This window comes from Chelonia mydas, chromosome 3, assembly GCF_015237465.2.
Source record: "Chelonia mydas isolate rCheMyd1 chromosome 3, rCheMyd1.pri.v2, whole genome shotgun sequence".
Classification (NCBI taxonomy): Eukaryota; Metazoa; Chordata; order Testudines; family Cheloniidae; genus Chelonia; species Chelonia mydas.
In genome coordinates this window covers 88,303,173-88,323,639 of record NC_057851.1, presented here as the reverse complement: position 1 = coordinate 88,323,639, position 20,467 = coordinate 88,303,173, and the positions used below count along the sequence as shown (strand labels likewise).

General features: G+C 40.1%; 1 protein-coding gene across 4 annotated transcripts in view; it reads left to right on the top strand.

The window, feature by feature from the left end:
• Positions 1-19,877, top strand: part of MCM9 (minichromosome maintenance 9 homologous recombination repair factor) — a 69,464-nt gene extending 49,587 nt beyond the window's left edge. For 3 of the 4 annotated variants that reach the window (XM_043542851.1, XM_043542850.1, XM_037894700.2), the window contains 6 exons: positions 809-983; positions 5,744-5,946; positions 7,856-8,059; positions 9,929-10,011; positions 15,308-15,453; positions 17,654-19,877. In XM_043542851.1, coding sequence (XP_043398786.1) covers positions 809-983; positions 5,744-5,946; positions 7,856-8,059; positions 9,929-10,011; positions 15,308-15,453; positions 17,654-19,274 — 2,432 coding nt within the window. In that variant the 3' untranslated portion in view covers positions 19,275-19,877. Of the gene's footprint in view, positions 1-808; positions 984-5,743; positions 5,947-7,855; positions 8,060-9,928; positions 10,012-13,244; positions 13,365-15,307; positions 15,454-17,653 lie in introns of those variants that run through there. The other variant, XM_037894701.2, reaches the window with a different exon arrangement.
• The last annotated feature ends 590 nt before the right edge of the window (positions 19,878-20,467 follow it).

The following is a 20,467-nucleotide window of genomic DNA, read 5'->3' as shown; positions in this document are numbered from 1 at the left end:
ATTGTCCTAAGGTTAACTCCTCTTCAGAACTAACTACTGTATGCGAGAAAAAAAACTGACTCACTGGAGAAAGTGAAAATTGAATAGTCTTGATATGTAAACAAGAAACAGGTCAGGCAGCAGTTCAAACTCTTCATGCACTCAGAGCTGTGAGGCTTAATTCCAGCAGTGTCACAATCATCAGTTTCCATTTGCAGATGCTTTGGAGAACTTTTTCTTTGGTTTTAGTTCCCATGTATTTCCACTCTCAGGTTTCACTTTAAATTTTATGTTCAAATGAACCCAAAAATCAAAGGGAAACTCTGTCAGAACAAGTTCAAAGTTTAGTCCATCACTTTTGTTTCGTGAACTGAGGAGTGGGTCTCTGTTAAAAGATATGTTGAAATATTTTTATTTTGCAGAGTTTGTTGCATGGCCTTTTGATGCTTATAGATGCTTTAAGTGTGGATAGTGGGTCAGACGTATTCCTGGTATAACTTTGCTAATATCATTGAGTTTGCTTGACTCGATGGATTTAGTCCTCTCATCCTAGTTCCTTTTGTAAATTTGTTCATATCATAAAACCATCACCTCAAAATTTGGCATGGTTGGCAGATTTTGCTCCACAGACCATTACCTGGGCTCTAATAGATGGGATGTCATACCAGTAGGTCTGAATTGAGGTGCTTTAGCAGAGCTATGCGTTGAAGCTTGCACATTGCCTGCATTCTCTCTTCCTGGCACTAGCTAGTGTATTTAATCCCTCCCTTTCACTCAAATGCACGCACACATTTTTGAAAAAGATTGAATTGAAATAAATATTCTTCAGGTTTGACGGTAACTGCGGTGAAGGATTCTGGAGAATGGAATTTGGAAGCTGGAGCCCTCGTGCTTGCAGATGGAGGTCTTTGTTGTATTGATGAGTTTAATAGCATCAAGGAACATGACAGAACCAGCATACATGAAGCGATGGAGCAACAAACCATCAGTGTAGCTAAGGCAGGGTAAGTGGCATTTAAATACATGTGATGAAATAACAAAATGTCTTTCCCCTGAATTCCAAAATATTAAAATGAATGTTAGATCTAGATTTGCCCCCTCACCAACTTAAATATTTCCTATACTGTACTATACATTTTTGTGTTAAAAGATACTCTTAGACTGTGAGTCAGAATTTCAAAGGAGGGTACAATGGACCAGTGGATGCATATAAATAAAATACTTATGGATCCCCTGCATCATCTTTGGAAAATCTGGCCATTGCATATAGAGAGGGCACTTCAAGAAGAGTGTTTTGGAGGGTGGGGTACTGTGGGGAGTGAAGCAATTTTTAAAATGTGAGTTGCAGTTCAGAAGCCAGGACTGAAAACACTTTTTTCTTTTCCCTTCATGAATAGCAAATAATTAGTCAAGCAGCAAAAGAAGAGGGAGCAATTCCTAGGCTGCTCGCTTTTATATGGTGGCCCATCTAATGAAAGAGACTACTGGCCACTAACCTGTGAAGAGGAAATAGTATATGCTACTTCTGAAAACTTGGATTTTTTAATTCTGTGGCAAGTGAAGCTACTGGCCAAATCCTCAGTCTGTCCACAAAGGAGACAGACAGCCTCCCTAATAGAACAGCTGGAGATTTCCCTAAGGTAGCAGAATCTCTGGCTGGCACAGAGCCAGCATAGCCAGTTCTATCCCACCCTCTCTGCAGTTCAGATGTGTCAAGGGTGGAAGGAGGTGGGCCCAGGGCAGTTTGCATGCCAGTGATCTTGGTCTAGCAGAAAGGCTTCAAAGGTGTTGTGACTGCCTGTGTAAGTTAGAGCAGTCTTGAGGCTGCTCTAAATTACACCAGGGACTGAATTGGCCCATAGCTGTCCTCAACTTTGGGGGGGATACAAAGCTGGTTTTAAGCCACCTTTGTCCCTGCCTCCTCTGGTCCTGCTATTATCCTAGCTTGCCAGAACTTGATGTTAAGGAGGTAGGTCTTCTTAAAGAGCCCACTCATAAATGAGTTATTTACATAACTAAAATCCATTAACTGGTTTATGAGGCACTAAGTTCTTAGCTATGTAGGAATGCCATTGTTTGACAAGACATGCAGACATACTGAAAGAGTGCATTTACCTCAAAATCTGAGGACTGCAGGGTGCTGCAGGAGTTAAATTTGAAGAATGACCTTGCAATTAAGTGACCTTGCTACCTGAGGTGACTGCACCAATTGATCTCCTTTGTAGACTCTGGTGCCAGCAGACTATGCGCAAAAAAAAAAAAAAAGTCAAACCTGGGTACCTAAAATTAGGTTCCTAAACCCTAAATTTAGGTACTTACATACAAATGGTCTGGTTTACGAAGGCATAGAGCCCCTGCACCGATAATCTGGTCTCCTGTCTTTCATCCAAAACTTTCCTCCCATTCTCTGTTACTGATGAATGTACCACCATTCCCCCTGTCACTGATGCTTGGAACCTGGGAGTCTTCAATTCCTCCCTTTCCCTTTACATCTAGACTGTGTCCAGTACCTCGCTGGTTTTTTCCTGCATAACATATATCTGAAATCAAACTTTTTCTTCCTGTCCAGTCACACACAACTCTTGTCCAGGCCCAAATCGTCTCCTGTGCTGATTGCTGTAATCTCCTCCTCTTTGGTATCCTGATATCCACATCTTCTTGGCCTTTCAAACTGACTCCCTATTTTGAATATCTCCACTGACTCTCCCTTTTCCACACACATCAAATTCAAGCTATTTGCTCTTCCCCCCGCCACACACACAAGGCACTTTATGCTCTGTCCCTCCCTCCTTATTTGCCCCTGTCTCTTTTTAGTTTTTCCTGCACCCCACATCCTCAGCCAATGACAACAGCTTTGAGACCCCATTCATCTGTTCCTTCCACAACCATCCCAGGGTTTTTTCCCACATTGCCGTATGCTGAATGGCCTTTCCTCATTTAAATCCCTCCTCAAGACTTGCTTCTTTCACAAAGGCTACAAGAAATTTGCCAAGTAAGCCACTGATCTCATTCAACTTACAAAAGCAAGCCAACAAACCTACTTCACCACCTGGTGCACTAACTTGCTCTGAGTTACTGAATCCCTAACAATATTGCCTTGGTCCTGATTGTGGATTTCTGCTAACCACCTCCCTTTTGGTTTAACCTTTGCCCATGTTGGAGTTTACAGCTCAGCTCACAGTTCTTTTCAGCATAACTGCAACTGCCTACTGTGCATACGGGGAAAATCACCTCAGAAGCGTTGTGCGGACACAGTTCACTAGGGGCAAGTCCCACTTTACATTAACCTTACACAGACACAACTGCCCACAGCGAACGTAACAAACATAGCAGAGAATAGATCCTTAGGTTTCTAGCCCAGACTGTTGCCTTCCAAATGTGAATCAAGTATAAAATGATTAATTTCTGTCTAAGCCTGGAAACAGACTGAAAAATATCTGTGAGATAAGATGGGTGAGGTAGCATCTTCTATTGGACCCAGGGCCGGCTCCAGGCAACAGCGTTCCAAGCAGGTGCTTGGGGCGGCAGTTTGAAAGGGGCGGCAGTGTTTCCGCTGCAGCAGCAATGCAGCGGCGGCTTCTCCATCCCACCGGCCGCGGCGGTAAATCGGCAGCAGCTTCTCCCTTTTTCCATCCGCAGCGGCAGGTTTTTTTCACTGCTTGGGGCGGCAAAAACGGTAGAGCCGACCCTGATTGGACCAACTTCTGTTGGTGGGAGAGACAAGCTTTTGAGCTACACAGAGCAGTTCTGGGAAAGGTCCTGAGAGTGTCACAGCTAAATACAAGATTAAACAGATAGTTTAGCATAGGTAATTAGCACTTGTTCTAAGGGACCATTCAAGGTAAAGTGGCCATTAACACCACTGTAGTCACAGGACAAAAAGGGGGGTTAGTGGGTAGAGACTGTTCTAATAAGCTCCCCCCCACCCCACCCCCAAAAAAAACACCTGTAAATCAGAACAGACAGCCCCATTCGCTTAAACTAGCCCTCTGAAACTCAATGAACTTAAATTTCAACACTGTTAACCACTTCACTGCACAATCATATAGCTAACTACCCTTATCTCACAATCCCAAACTGTGTTCCATGTTTTCTGGGGTCTTCTGCCAAGCTGCCAAAACCTCCAGAGTCCCCTCTAACAACTTCTCACAGGTAGCTGTGTGTTTGTTGTCAGTGCAAAAATCTGTAGCATAATGAACATTAAAACTTAGGAGCAGAGTAGAATAGAGTGAAATTAACTTTCAAAATACATAAACCAAGGGTACAGAGTGGCTCATTTCCATATTTAATTCAATATGAGCAACTCCAACCAGGTACAATGGCTGCTCCTTTTTGAGCAAGTCAGTAGAAGTCACCAGCGTCTAATAGTTAAGGTGTGCTGGGGCTCCCTCTCCTGCAGCCCTCTGCTCCAAACTGTGGGAGGGCTGGAGCGGAGGGGAAACCTGGCTCACCACTGTTGCTTTTTGGGGAGGGGGGTGCCCAGTCAACCTAAACAATTACACTCTTCAGAATGGTATTTAACGTAATCCAATGACCTAACACTGAATCTGTTTTCAACTTTTTCTTCATATTTACCTTTTTTATATGAGCAATTCGAATAAAGCAGGACACAATATCTCCAGTGTGCCAAGTATCCGCTCATGAAGGTGTTGCCTACAATGAATATGCAAGGCTGAAAGTGTGCCTTGTCCTCTTGTCCTGATGACCTATTCCAGCAGTATGGATGGGAACTCCCCATGTACTTGAACCATGCTAATGGCTTGGACTTGCTATGGTTTGATTCAATCTATGCTATTAAATAGATCCATGTTTTAACTGGGTCCCCTGATATAGCTGATTTTGTTTTGTAGAATGGAACTTAGAACACAGTTTTGCTCTCAGCACACAAAGCTTCAGTCACTTGCTTTACAAAGAACTGTATTTACTTTGGTATTTTTAAATAATTATAACATTACACAGAGAAGTAAATGTTGCTTTGTTCATTTAATCTCTCTTTGTACTGGCTGGGAACCAATGCTCTTTTCTTGTGGTGTGTACTGTAAATCAGAAAGCTAAGATTATTGGCGCTAACCTACATTCAGGTTCTGGACATGAGGTAGCAGCTAGCCTGGAGCTGACTGGAAATAGGTTGGTGATAAACCAAATTTAGAATAACTCTTCTGTTGCCTTAATGAAGGATTGTGCTATGACTACTGGGACAAAAGTGTCCCACTGCAACTAAAAACACAGGAGCCAAGACAACATGATTCAAGGAGAAAATACCTTTTTCACTGTAAAAAAATATGTAAAATGCTTAGCCATAGGAACAGTATATAATATATATATATATATATATATATATATATATATATATATATATATATATTTCTTTTTTTTAACCCTGAATTGAGATATCTGAGCTATTAGCGATTATCTTTGAAAAGTCAAAGAAGATGGGTGAGATTCCAGAGAACTGGAAAAGGGCAAATACAGTACCAATCTATAAAAAGGGGAATAAGGACAACCCAGAGAATTACAGACCAGTCAGCTTAACTTCAACACCTGAAAAGACTGATTAAGCAATCAATTTGCAGACGCCTAGAAGATAATAAGATAAGTAACAGTCAGCATGGATTTGTCAAGAACAAATTGTGTCAAACCAACGATTCTATGATTCTATGAATGGTGCTATGCAATCATAAAATATGATTATTTTATTTTACTCAAAAATTATTTTCTATATCCAATGACACGGAATAGTGATGTACATCATCTTTGTCTTTAGCTTAGTGTGCAAGCTGAACACAAGAACCACTATATTGGCAGCAACAAATCCAAAAGGCCAGTATGACCCTAATGAATCAATCTCTGTGAACATAGCCCTTGGCAGTCCTCTGTTGAGCAGATTTGACCTGGTCTTAGTATTGCTAGATACGAGAAATGAAGACTGGGATCGCATAATTTCTTCTTTCATATTGGAAAACAAAGGTAAGAATAGACTCTTTGAATGTATCTAAAGCTTCTCCTCCGCACTGACCTTTCCCAAATGTTCTACAGCCCAGTTTTGGAGTGACCAGTTTAGTGACTGAAAGGGTAGTTGAGTTGATTTTCATTTGATCCTTGATTTCATGCACGGTGCCAGTTGTGATGTGGTTGCCTGTCCATTAGGAATCGGACAGAGACCACCAATCCCTGTCACCTAGATCAGTGGTTCTCAACCAGGGGTCCGGGGGCCTCCTGGGGGGCCGCGAGCAGGTTTCAGGGGGTCCGCCAAGCAGGGTCAGTGTTAGACTTGCTGAGGCCCAAGGCAGAAAGCCGAAACCCTGTTATGTGGGACTGAAGCCTGGGACCCTGAGCCCTGCCATCTGGGGCTTAAGCTGAAGCCTGGGCAACTTAGTTTTGCAGGGTGCGTGGGGTTCCAGGCAATTGCCCTGCTTGCTATCCCCTAACGCCGGTGCTGACTTTTATATGCAGAAAAGAGTTGTTGTGGCACAGGCGGGCCGTAGAGTTTTTTTTGTAGCAGGGGGCCTCAGAAAGAAAGAGGTTGAGAACCCCTGACCTAGATTACTAAACACTTGTCAGATGGTGACAACTTTCAATCAGCCTCACTCCATGCCTGCCCCTTCTACCATGTCCTCCACACCCCCTTCCCTTCCCTTTCCATTTAGCTGACCCCCTACTAAGTAACATACCCTACAAAGTAAAAGTGGAACTAACATGACATTTGCTGCCCTCATATTGTTCACTCGGCTTGTTTGTTGCCCCTCTTCCTCTACCCTGTCTTGTCTAGTTAGACAATATTGTGTCTTGATTCCTTGTACTCCCCATGTGTCTGTACCATCAGTTGTGTCTCTTGTCCTATACTTAAGACTGTCAGCTCTTTGAGGGAAAGACTGTCTTTGTGTTCTGTGTTTGTACAGCATCTTGCACAATGAGGTCCAGGTCCATGCCTGGAGCTCTGAGGTGCTACACTAATAATAATGAATAAATAAATAAAAAGGTGAGGAAAATCTTCTTGCAGTCTCTCCTCCAGTGCACACCTGTGCCACATCTGGCACATAATGATTGGCCCTATAAAATATGTAAGACAGCTAGAGGAGATAATCATATATTTATGTGGTACTTTTCATCTCAAAGATACCTGGGTGTTTTGCAGACTGAACAAGCTGATAAACAGTGAGCCTGATCTTGCTCCCATTTAAATTGATAGGAGCTTTGCTGTTGACTTTACTAGGAGCAGGACTGGATGTTGGAGCCTGGGGTGAAACACAGCAATGTTACAAAACACTTCAGGGCAAGAACTTGCAGCAGAGCATGAGCAGTTTAAACAATGGGGAAATTAGGTAGGTAGTGTAGTCATAGAATCATGCTGGGCATGTGTAAACTTGCATGTAGCTTGATCTGAGTGCAAGGTTAAATTGTAAACAATGACATGACAGGTTGTGGACTGGAGACGATGTTTTGGGGCTAGGTAAGCGCGAACACCTTGAACTGATAAGCTTGAAATGTCATTAAGGTGAGGACATCAGCAATAAATCCTTACACAATCTGCAAAGCAGTTGGTTCTTACATGAACCCTATGATGTCCAAATCGATTCAATTAAAGAAGTATAGATGTTAGGAGCTAGGAAATAGAACACGAGTGACACGCTGGACAAGGTGTTCTGGATAAGCTGAGTGGAAAAGGTCTTGGAGAGAATCCCAACGGATAGAATGTAATAACCCACTCTGGAATTTGGCCAAATCATAGATGAGCTAAGAGAATGTTAGTCCCTTTCTGCCCAAAATGTAATAAAATCTCATTTTACGTTCATTCACCTATTTAACAGGAATTTTTAGGAAAGCATTTTATCTCTGTCATTGTTTTGAAGTTACTGACTGAGCACTTGTTATGCAGGATGCCCAAGCAAATCAGAAAACCTCTGGAGCATGGAAAAGATGAAAACCTACTTTTGTCTTATAAAGAATCTACAGCCAAAATTGTCTGATGAGAGCAACCTGATTCTTGTCCGTTATTACCAGATGCAGCGGCAGAGTGATTGCAGAAATGCTGCCCGAACTACCATTCGCTTATTAGAGAGTTTGATACGCTTAGCAGAAGGTGAGCCCGTGGCAGTTTTTGTTTTTCTGCCTAATAATTAACTTTTTTTTAAAAAAATGGACATGTTAGAAGTGCAATTATAGTTCATAGGTTAAGTAGTGACCTTACAGCTAAACTAGGGATGGATGAACCACCTGGAGTTTTAGCATTAGTGAATCTGTAGGTTTTGTGGGGTTTTTAGATATACAAAACTAGTTTGAATTTTAATTTATTATATTCCCTCCCAAAAAAATGTAAATCGGTGTAAGAAGTTAAGTTAGAGGGAAATGAGCAATGATTAATTACATCCAAAGGACCCAATACTGCAAACACCCGGCTCATGATGTCAGTTATCCCAATGAGCTCACAATGACTGGCTCCTTTATAAATCTAATAAAGCTGCATATGTCCATTGTAGCTAATTGTGTAAATATATTTCTGGGCAGAGATTTTTAAGCAAGAAATGTGGATTAATTAATTAGTTAATATTTGCACAGCACTCTAAAAAAGTAAAGGAGTACATAAATCACATTTTACTTAATGCCTGGCTCAGGGTTTATTTCTTTAATTTTGGGTCCAATCTTGCACATTTCAATCACATCCCACTCCTGCTCAATCTGAAGCCAGAGGGATTATTGCCTGAGGAAGGCATAAGAAAGGTGTAAGGATTTGGCCCTTATTATCCCATAACGTTACTAAAAATAAATATTTCATTTTAAATACCAAGAATGCAGTCCACATTGTGTACTAACGTGCTACAAAATTTCATTTTAAAATCAAAACTTTGAGTTTTAAGAACAAAAAATAAAGGAAGTGTTAAATATCTAGGGTAATGTTCTTTTATTCTTTAAAATGGCTTAACAGTTTTTGAAAATGAATCTTAAAAGAACATACAGTAACTTTGTATAACAAATTTTAGCCCAGAGTGATGTTTTATTTTGTCAAAGATGTCTCTCTTATTAGTCAGTTGTTCCTATTTGAATTTCTTTGTGTGTGTGTGTGTGTGTGTGTGTGTGTGTGTGCGTGTGTGTGTGTGTGGGCGGGGGCCAAGGGGGAAGATTGTTTTGTTTTGTAAACCTTCCTATCATTTAAAGTCTTTATCCTGCAGATACTTTCATGCTATTTATGTTATAAAGTCTTTTACATGAGTATGCATTTGCAATATTGGGGCGTTAACTAGAACTTTATATTTTCAAAGTGTTATGAAAAAGTACCATTTTTCTTGCTTAAAAATGACTGTCCAACAGCATAATTACACAACCAACCACAATGGCTTAGTATGGTGAATTATTTGCATTATATCCATTCATAAAATTAATTCTATTTGGGGTAATGGTGGTTATGGGAAGCAAAGCAGGAGAAAAAAAATATGGAAAAAGCATGTTTAAATAACATTAAGGCTGTGACACAGACCAACAAAAGAAAGGAAATGCAAAGTGCAGACTATTGTTCAAATCATGCCTTTTGTCACCCAGAATGAAAGGTTAGCTTTAATTTTAAATTTCCTTCTTTTTATTAGTTTGTGTTGCTATCAATACATTTGGATAGATAAATATTATTTTATACCACATTTATCATCATGGTATCTGAACATCTTACAGTTATTTAAATGTAGCCTTTTGCTTTTCTTTCTTCCAATTCCTTCAAACTGTCATTGAATCTCAAATCCAGAAGACACACCTCATTTCTAATTAGGGGAGTTAAGTTTTCCCAATTCTGCAGACACTTATGACAGTGAAGTCAATGGGACTATTTTTATGCTTAAAGTTAAACACATGCATAAATGTTTTCAGAATCAGGCCTGAATTTGTTAGCCTCTGGTTGCTAATACAAACAAATGCTTTTCAACGTCAATAACTTCTTTTTTTAATGCTCATTTATTTTTGCTAGCCCATGCTCGATTGATGTTTAGGGACACTGTAACTTTGGAAGATGCTATAACAGTGGTCTCAGTGATGGAATCGTCGATGCAGGTAAGCTTTCTTATAGGAAATGACACTACTACAATCCCATTCTATATGATTCGATCCATTTAAGGAGACTACTATGTATAACACTCTCCATCTCCTTGGAGAACAATCCATTTTAATATTCAGACATTGAAATATAATTGAGTTGAGAAACTGGGTTATCATAGATGGATGGATGAATGACACTTGTATTTTTTCAGTTAGACATTAGCTATTATATGTGAGAACCAAAAAAAGATTTGAGTTTTGAAAAAGTTTTAGAAAGATTAACAGGTGCCAGAGCAGTGTAAAGGGACTGAGCATAAATGAGAAGCAGGCCCAGAACATTTAGTCGTCATCATCATAGTTTGTCACTCCAAAATTGTAGCCAAGACGTGGTGGTGTCACTTATATCAAATAGTTCTTTGGGAGAACAAGGTATTGACAGGTAGCACTGCATCCGGCAGGATTCAAGTATTTGCCTAGACTTTCCACATTCATATTTGCAGCATTCCATTTTGTCATATTGTCACCATCTTTGCCACCCCAATTTGGAGTACATCATTGTTTTTGTTTGAAGTCAGTCCCTGGGGGGAGTTGTTCTATAGGAACCAGGTTCTCCCAGAGCATCAGCATTTCCTGCCATTTTGTTACTCTGTAGCCTTCCATGGTGGTATTTTGGGGTAAGGGATTTTCAGGGGCGAAGCTCTTTTTGGACTTCAGTCTCTAGTGTGGTGGAATGTGTCCGAACAGTGGATGTCTTGACACATGCACCTGTTTTTGTTTCTCCTTTTTACTGAAGACATCCCATCTTACAAATATTCGTGCAATTCATGTGAGGCAGTATAGTGACACCATGGGAGATGGTTTCAAAGTGCCTGTGATGATCCTACAGGATTGACTGAGTTCAATATCAGTTTTGTGTGCATGGCCCAAGCAAGACCATACTGATGTACAGTATTCTGCAGTCAAGTGACACAGACTGAGACGGATTGCTCGGAGTGTTTTTGGAATAGCTCCCCATTTTGTGTTGGCCAGTTTCAGGAGTATACAATGCCAGGAGTTCACTTTCTTTTTCAGCTTCTTTATGTGCTCTTTGAATGTCAGTATTCAGTCTAATGTGACCCAAGGTACACCAGATATTCATAGTGCTCAAGGATTGTACCATCCTGCAATATCTGGAAGTCTCACTTGACCTGGTGGTATTTCAGGTGGAAGGTGCACACTTGTGTCTTACTGGAGTTGGCATTTAGGAACCATGTGCAATCGTACTTTCCAGGCACCACTCAGGGAGCCAGTTAAAATGTGCTTAGTATCTTCAAATCTTTCCAATTGAGTGGCAATTCAAAGAGCATCAGCATACATTTAATCTTTGCACATGAGGGGATTCTGCTTGGTCATTTGTGTAGATATTAAACAGCAAGGGTGATAGCACTGAATCGTGGGGTAATCCACTCTGCAGAGTACATCATCAACTCTTCTGACCACCCATATCGACAAAGAAACATTGATTTTCGAGCAGGGAGGAGATGATGTGGACCTTCTTGCTATTTCTCAAAATTCTTGCTTATTTCACTAAAAGTGCATGATAGTTCACAGTGTTTAGTTCAGATAGGAGACGAATGAGAAGGGAACATAGTAAAATTTTGCAAAATAATGAATGGTATAGAGAATATAACTGGGCATTCCTATTTGTCATTTCTCATAATACAAAATCAAGGGGACATTCAATTAAAATGAAAGGCAACAGACTTAAAACCAATAAAAGGAAATATTTTTTACGCAATGCATAACTAACCCCTGGAACTCATTGTCAAAAGATATCATTCAGGCCAAGAGCTTATACTAGATAGGCTATTTGAAGGGATATAAATCCTTAGGGTTCAGGGCATAATCTAGCCACTAACAGAAGCTAGGAAGAAACATCCCCTATGAGTAGGTTATCCCCAAATTATCCGTGAGGGGTTTTTAGCACCTTCATCTGAAGTATGTGATACTGGCTCTATCTGATCTAATAGGACATTTCCCGTTTTCTTGTACAGGTTGGTATCTCAAGAATGAGAAACCATATATGCAAATGATACATTTTATGTAGCCCCTTTCAAGCAGAAAGACCTCAAAGCATTTTCATAGAATCATAGGACTGGAAGGGACCTCCCGAGGTCTTCTAGTCCAGTTCCCTGCACTAAAGGCAGGACTAAGTGTTCTCTAGACCATCCCTGACAGCTGTTTATCTAACCTGCTCTTAAAAAATCTCCAATGACAGAGATTCCACAACCTCTCTAGGCAATTTATTCCAATGCTTAGGAAGTTTTTCCTAATGTCCAACCTAACCTGCCCTTGCTACAATTTAAATCCATTGCTTCTTGTCCTATTCTCAGTAGTTAAGAACAATTTTTCTCCTTCCTTCTTGTAACAACCTTTTATGTAATTGAAGACTGCTATCATGTCACCCCTCAGTGTTCCCCTGACTAAACAAACCCAGTTTTTTCAGTCTTCCCTCATAGGTCATGTTTGCTAGACCTTTAATCATTTTTGTTGCTCTTCTCTGGACTTTCTCCAGTTTGTCCACATCTTTCCTGAAATGTGACATACAGAACAGGACACAGTACTCCAGCTGAGGCCTAATTAGCATGGATTAGAATAACTTTTTATGTCTTGCTTACAACACTCCTGCTAATACATCCCAGAATGATGTTTGCTTTTTTTGCAACAGTGTTACACTGTTGACTCATATTTAGCTTGTGATCCACTATGACCCTTAGACCTTTTTCTGGTGTACTCTTTCCTAGGCACTTGTTTCCTGTTTTGTATGTGTGCAACTGATTGTTCCTTCCTAAATGGAGTACTTTGCATTTATCCTTATTGAATTTCATCCTGTTTTCTTCAGACCATTTCTCCAGTTTGTCCAGATCATTTTGAATTTTATTCCTATCCTCCAAAGCACTTGCAACCTCTCCCAGCTTGGTATCATCCACAAACTTTATAAGTGTCCTCTCTATGTTATGATCTAAATCATTGATGAAGGTATTGAACAGAACCAGACCCAGAACTGATCCCATTTTATAGACTATGGCTGTGACCCTGCTGCTTTTTCTCAGACAAAGCTCAGAGAGGTAGATATCCAAAGGCACAAATGGCAGTTGGGCCTCTATGACCTGCCACTAACTTTTAATGTGAGTTAGGTGAGTAACTGGCACTTGTGCCTTTGAAAATGTGTCCCACAATTGCTTCAAATGGAATTTTGCTTCTTCAAGAATTACAGAATCTGACCCTATACAGCGTAGAAAGATTACTACAGTCTCTGCTGAAATGCAGCCACTAGAGGGTTGGAACAGGCCAGCTTTTTAGCAGCATGCAGCAACATTACACAAAGGGTAAGTTAAGAAGTGATGTAAAATAACATTTTCAAATAAAACTGCAGTGGGAAGTTAGTGAGACAGGATATAATTACCAGATTAGAATTTGACAGGATACTGGTTTTAAATCAGTACTGTTAAAAATCCTGCACACACTCTTGTATATACAAGACCATCTTTAATTACCGCCTTTTTTTTTTTTTTCAATTTGATGAAATAACAGACTTAAATTAATATACACATTACACTCAAATTTTCATCCTCTCAGAGTGTAGAAAGAAAGTAAAGTTGTTTGTTTCATAATTGTATATTACTCTTTTATTTATGCATAGCCCTATACTGTATGATTGACTGAGGGGGTTCTGAAATGCATAATTAGCACCTGTCTAGTGGGTGTCAGTGGGAGTTTTGCCTGAAGGATTGCAGGATTGGGCTTGACATTAGTTGTTATGCTCTTCATAATTACCCCAATATGCCGAATACCTGCGTACCTCAAGACCACTATGGGGGCCATGTGTTTTCAACCACTTGTGACGTGCGAATTTTCCCTTGTAACAGCTTTTTCTTGAAGGGGGCTCATTTATTTTTATTAAAAGATTTTTTTAAAACAAACAAGAAAAACTGTATTCATTCAGTACCTGAGATGGTTGAAATCTCTCACTCTGTCTCTCTGAGGACTTAGATGGCCCACAACACCATAGTATCTGAACATCTTTCTCTGTGTGCTAATCACTGGAAATGATTAGGGTTGCTTATAATTACAGTAGTTCATAGTTCCTTAGTATCTTGTTCTCTGCTTCCCTCTTTTTTTTTTTTTTTTCCCTTGGTTAACAACAGCATTTGCTACTTACTTTTTCAACCTGTTTTGTTGGGATTTCCTTTATTTTCTTCACTTTTGTCCATTGAATTTGGTGAGAGACCCATAGTTTCTCTCAAAAAGCTTTCTTATTTTCTCTCCAACTGTCAATTTTTAGAGTGTGGGAGGGTGATGGAAACAAACAGGTGTTTGAATAATTCTAGAGGGGCTGGCGGCTGCCACCTTTCGGCTTTGCAAAGACGGAATCAAGCCTTGCATTTGTAACTCCTACAATATCCTACCCCATCCAGTGCAAAACCAAGGGTCATGGTGTTTAGCTCAGTAGTCATGTATTTCTTCTGGTCCTCTTGAGCAGCTGACTGGCTGGTTGGCCTCTCTTGTTCTTACCTCTTTTTATTTCGTTGTCTTTACCTTTTATTCCACCTTTATTTTTCCCCTATTCCCTGTTGTCTATCTGCCTCCTCTTATCTCTCCTTCTTGATTCGTTCCGTTCCCTTGCTCTGTGTCCTCCTGTTGTCTTGCCTGTCCCTCTTTCCATCCCACATTTTACTCTCAGCCTTGATTTACTCCAAAGTTTGCTCTCTGACCTTCTTACCTCCATCTTTCATTCCATGATTTCCTCTCCTTATCCATCTCCTTCTCCTCTCCCTTGCTTTCGATTTGACCCTTGTACTTCTCATTTTCAGTCTCCTTTCCCAGCTCCTCAACCCTCACGTGCACATCGCTGTTCTCCAGTTGTTGGGAGCACTGCTAACTCCTTTGAGTGGCTGAGAACCTCTGGTGCTCTGCTTCTTGTTCTGCCTACATGTGTATCAAACAAAGAGCTAAATGCTGATCAGAAGTGTTGAACGTTTGGACTGGCCATGTGACAGCTGGATGGGCAGCACTCCTGTATTTTTTGTGTAAATCCAAATAATAATAATAAACAAAGAGTCTGACCTTGCAAACACTTATGCATGTACATAACTTTACCCATGTGAGTTGTCCCGTTGACTTCTATGGAATTACTTGTGTGAGTAAAGTTACTGGGTATTTGCCACATCAAGTGCTAAAATAGCCAATGGCAGGTTGTAGATAAAACTGTCTTTGGTGTTAAAATCTGATGCTGAGTAACCAAGATGTTTCCATTCTTTTGGTGGCACAGGGAGGTGCACTTCTTGGAGGCATCAATGCACTGCATACCTCATTTCCAGAAAACCCAATGGAGCAGTATCGAATGCAATGTGAACTCATCCTGGAGCGACTGGAGCTGCAGAATCTTCTGCATGAAGAATTCAAAAGACTTGACAGGTGATAATATGAAGATTAACAAAAGAATCCAATAGAGTAAAAGGATTGCTGACAATAACTGTACTAAGAGATTCAAAAAAATAGAATTTGACTTAGGAAAGCGACCTTCAGTGGAGTTGAAAAAGCAGGGGATTTTTAAAGTAGCATACTGAGATCATTACAATATCATTTTTCATTCTGGGATTATTGAATTTATGGAGGGCTAAATAACAATTTAATGATTTCTCAACATACATCCAGATAAATTTAATCTAATTCCAGTAAGGTCAGAAAGTTGCTCATTGTGGCTGAATGATTAATTTTATTAACCTTTTGATTCCTGTTTGTTAAAGTACAGCAAGCTTTGCTTTATTTTTTTTTTTAAAGGTTATTTTATGTTTGGCTGGTTGGGATCCCTTCCTTTGTGATAACAGGTGATAAGTCTGGATCAAAGTTATTTTTTTGGGTGATATATTTTTCTTGATACTGAAAATATTTTAGATTCTCACTGGATGGTCATCAACTTTTAGCTCATTGGTATCATCTTCGGAGAGTCTATTTGTTTTAATAATAGAAAACTCCTTTTAATTTATTGAGGCTGAGGCAATAATAATCTAAAGAAAAATAACTTTTGTCTCCTGAACTGACAGCAAGCTCCATAAGAAACACATACTTGTTTTTATTAAAGAAAGATAAAAGAATATTGTTTAAAGGAATAAAAGCAGCTGTGAAAATATGAATTTCCCTTGAAAAATTTTCAGCTCTGTTTTATAACACAGCGTAAGTCACATTCCAAATAAGCATACAGAGCAATAAAAGCAACTGAAATGAAGATGAAAGTGAGCTAGCTCCAAGAGACCAAAGCAAGTTTTAAAGTAAAAAAAAGTTCACATCATTTTTGCTGCTTTTTTTTTTTTTTTTAAGATCCTTTCTACCTTGGAGAAACCACATAATAATTAAATGCCTTACATTTATATAGCATCTTCTGTCTCAAAGGATACACAAGCCATATGTAGTACACAGGAATTATTTTACCCACCACTGAAATGCAGTCACTTCTGAGATGGAACATGGCTGTTGTTTATTAGTGCATAAAAATACTGATTTAGGACATGAAGTGAGGAAAAATAGCATCTCCAGTTAAAATGGGTGAGTTTATCCGGAATACAATTAACCAGACTGATATTTGGCCAGAACACTTCTGTTGTTTCGAAAAGAGCTATGGAAATGAAAACAACCACCATAAATGGTGAGAACCTGGTTTCACAGAGCATCCAGAAAACTTCACCTCGAGCACTATAGAGCTTCTTAACATGTTGGTTCCATAATCACTCTGAGGGAAGTGAATCATTTACTGAATCACCAACAACCACTTCTTCGTGCAGCATCTAAATTTTCTTTACCTGTCTCTCTTCTAAGGTTTGACCCTGCTTAGCATGAGATCTGATGAGATCATAGTTCTAGGAAGTGTCACTGCAGGGTGCATCACTCATAAGCACTACAGGCATTTGTGATTCTGTAAACCCATTTTTAAAAAATTGAAATCAAAGACCATAACTCTGGTTAACTTCTAGAACTTGTTGGTATATCTTGATGCAGGGTAATGATCAGGATACGTTATGTATCTACTCTTTAAAACAGTAACCTTTTTGCCTAACTCTAACTGTGTGTGTCACATGGTGAATAACCCAAAAAGAGAATATGCACATGCAGAAAAAAGGACTTAAGTAAATAATACTAAATATAAATTATATTGTCAAATGGAATAATATATATTTTCATACTAAAATCCACTTTTTGTTTGAACAAAGTACACAGGAAATTTGCAAGAGTGAACCAAATATGGCTGTAAATGCTAGTATTTAATAAGTATGGACCAACTTCTGCCACCCTTACTCATGCTAAGTAATGCCTTACTTCATAAATAGTTCTCCTCATGGAGAAAGGCACTCCTTACCATGAATAAGGCGGCCAGATTCTGCTACTTTAATGCAGGAATCTGCTGCAAGAGCAAAAGGAGATCAGACATTGCTGCACTACGTTCTATATGGGCCATAGTGATTCTATTATGCTGCTGGATTAATTTGCAGCCTCTCTACTCTTATTTTTATATAATATATAAATATATTTATATAATAGGAGCAGCTAAGGAGAAAAAGGAAGAAAAATGAAAAATTAACCTACTTACCTGTAAACATATTTTTTCCTCCTCATCCGACAGATCACAGAATGAAAATTCATGCCAGCTGCAGCCTGGAGAGACAAGCAAAAATACTACTCTTGGATCCTTAAGTGATGACACCTTTGGGCAGTCAGAGCAAATGTCCCAGACAGAACTGTCAGACCAACAAGGGAATAACTGCAAACAGCAAAATTCTTTGGTCAAAGGGAGAAGTAAAGCTGATACACATCTAGCGCGCTCAACTAGCCAGGCAGCTGGTAAAAACAGAGATACAAATTACCTGAGTAAACACAATGAGAGCAGCAATGATGGCAGCTTGACCTGGTTTGACAGCATGGTAGATGGCAACATGGATGCTGAAGAAAGTGTTCAGCAGTCCCTAATCCGCAAGAGACCTCTAGATAATTTGGCTTTGAAAACACTGAATGATGAATCCTGTTCTAAAGAAAAAAGTGATTCAAGACAAAGCAGGGAAACTGGGATGGGACAGTCACTGGCAATTGTGGACCTCAATGTTACTTTTAGACAGGATGTAGTTTCTGGTATTGATGAGAAAAGGACAAAAGGACATAAAAATCTTTATTCTGAGGCTAATATTAAAGATCCAGCCTCAGCAAGTGCTAGTGTGCCTGATTCCATGGTGACACAACAGGTCTCTAAGAAGTGGCAGAGATTGCGCACAGAGAGAGCTCACAATTTTTGTGCAAGTACACAAGACCCCAAAGTAGACACCCTTTCTTCTGGGTCAGCTGCTGACTGGAAAGACAATGGAGGAGTTCCTTCAGGCGATATGAATAATGTTTGTGCGATAGGAAAGAGTAGGAATAATGTGCCAGTAGTAGCTGAGAAGCTGGTAACTTCTATGAGAAAAAGAAATAAAGACCAAATTGTGAAGGAAGCAATGGCAACAGGTTCCCATGAGCCGGAAATCACTGAGACTGAAGGACCTCCAGTGGCTAAACTGGCTAAATTTTCATTCAGACAGAGGACAAAATTTGTTCATTCTTCTGAAAATATGAGCAATGCAGAATTGCCTCCCTCACAATCAGAGGCTGTTTTTAAGCCTCACAGGGTTTTGAGAACTGTAGCAGAAGGGCAAGAGCCAGAGGAAGAATGTTATTCCCCTGCGAAACACCAGAAAAAACTAACGAGTTTAGGAAACAATAGTTTGGAGAAGAGACCCCCTGATAATAAAAGAAAGGAGCAGCAGCAAAATGAAACCTTACAAAGAGAAATCAAAGAAGCTACAACTGGACACTCAGAGACCAAACAAATCGCAGATATTAGACACCATGCTGTGTTAACACCAACTGCCGGGAAGAGCAGGAAAGCAGAGGAAATGTCTGGTGGCCTGAGCCCAAAGAAGGTGTGTTCCAGCACATTAGCAAAACTAGCCAGGTTTTCCTTCATGTCACCTCCTGAATCAAAATCGGAAAATCCACCGTCACTTAATGTTACCAGCAACAGCAAGGAAAGCCAGGGACTACCTCTGAAGACCCACGCTGAGAGCACCAGCAGCAAAAGAAAGTGTTTTGGACTGGGAAATGCCAGCAATAAAAATGTGGTCACAGGAAAATCTCTCTTCTCAATAACAGATTTAGATGATGCCACGTTCGATTTTGATTGGGATGAAGAAATTAGGAAAAACCCAAGGTCATAAACCATACTACCTTTCCCCAGCCCCGATCCACCTGTCATTATCAATATATTACTGGGAAACAATATCACCCATATTAATTATTTCCAAAGCTTTCAGACAGCACCTCAGCTGGCATAAATCAAAATGTTTCTTTTAAATTATTGGAGCTATGTCAATTTACAGCAGCTGAGGATTTGACATACACCACAGGTCAGATGCTACCTTTACCTCTCTAATTGTTTACAAGACTGTTTATAATATCTGTTGACTGTTTCAGTTGACTTGATATAACTTGAAAACTCAAGTGATTTGTAATCATATTCAGAGTATAGTGGTACCTGCAAAAGAAGCAGGGTTAATTGACATTTTTTTTCTTAATTCATCTCATAAACCACACACCATTCTAACTGATCTTGTGTCCCATGTACCATTTATTTCAGTCTTTTGAGGACAGTGTTAGCAACATGGCGAAGCAAAAGCTAACCATGTAGTTATATTTTGTTCCTCCTTTACATGCCTTCTCCCTTGATGCATTTAGTGATATTGTGATATACTATAATGTTGTGATATGTGTTCCTGTGTTATCAATATAAAGAGAATTTTGCTCTGTCTGTGGTTACTGTGGTCCATTGTCCTTCTGATGTGTTGGGAATGCCTGCTTTTTTTATTTATTTTTTTAACCACTGGTCCAGGCACTTGTTAATAGGATCTTGCAGCATGCATCTTGTCCATGACACAGTGATGGCTTGTGCTGAGTACTAGGATTCTGTATGCATTTTGGTGTCACCAATGTCTATTTTTACCTCAGAATTACACCTCTCTTCTAGAAAATCCCCCTGAAGATAGATCAGTGGTTTTCAAACTTTTTTTCTCGCAACCGAGTTGAAGAAAATTCTTGATGCCCGCGACCCAACGCAGCTGGGGATGAGTGGTTTGGGGTGTGGGATGGGGCTCTGGGCTGGGGGTGCAGGTTCTGGGCTTGGACTGGGGATGAGGAGTTTGGTGTGTAGGATGGGGCTCCGGGTTTGGCGGGGGCTCAGGGCTGTGGCAGGGGGTTGGGGTGCGGGAGGGGGTCAGGGCTCAGGGCTGGGGATGCAGGAAGGGCTCTGGGTTTGGGGGGGGTTCAGGACTGGGGCAGGGGATTGGGGCACGGGGTTGGGGCATGGGCTTACCTCGGGCGGCTCCCAGTCAGTGGCGCAGCGGGGGTGCTAAGG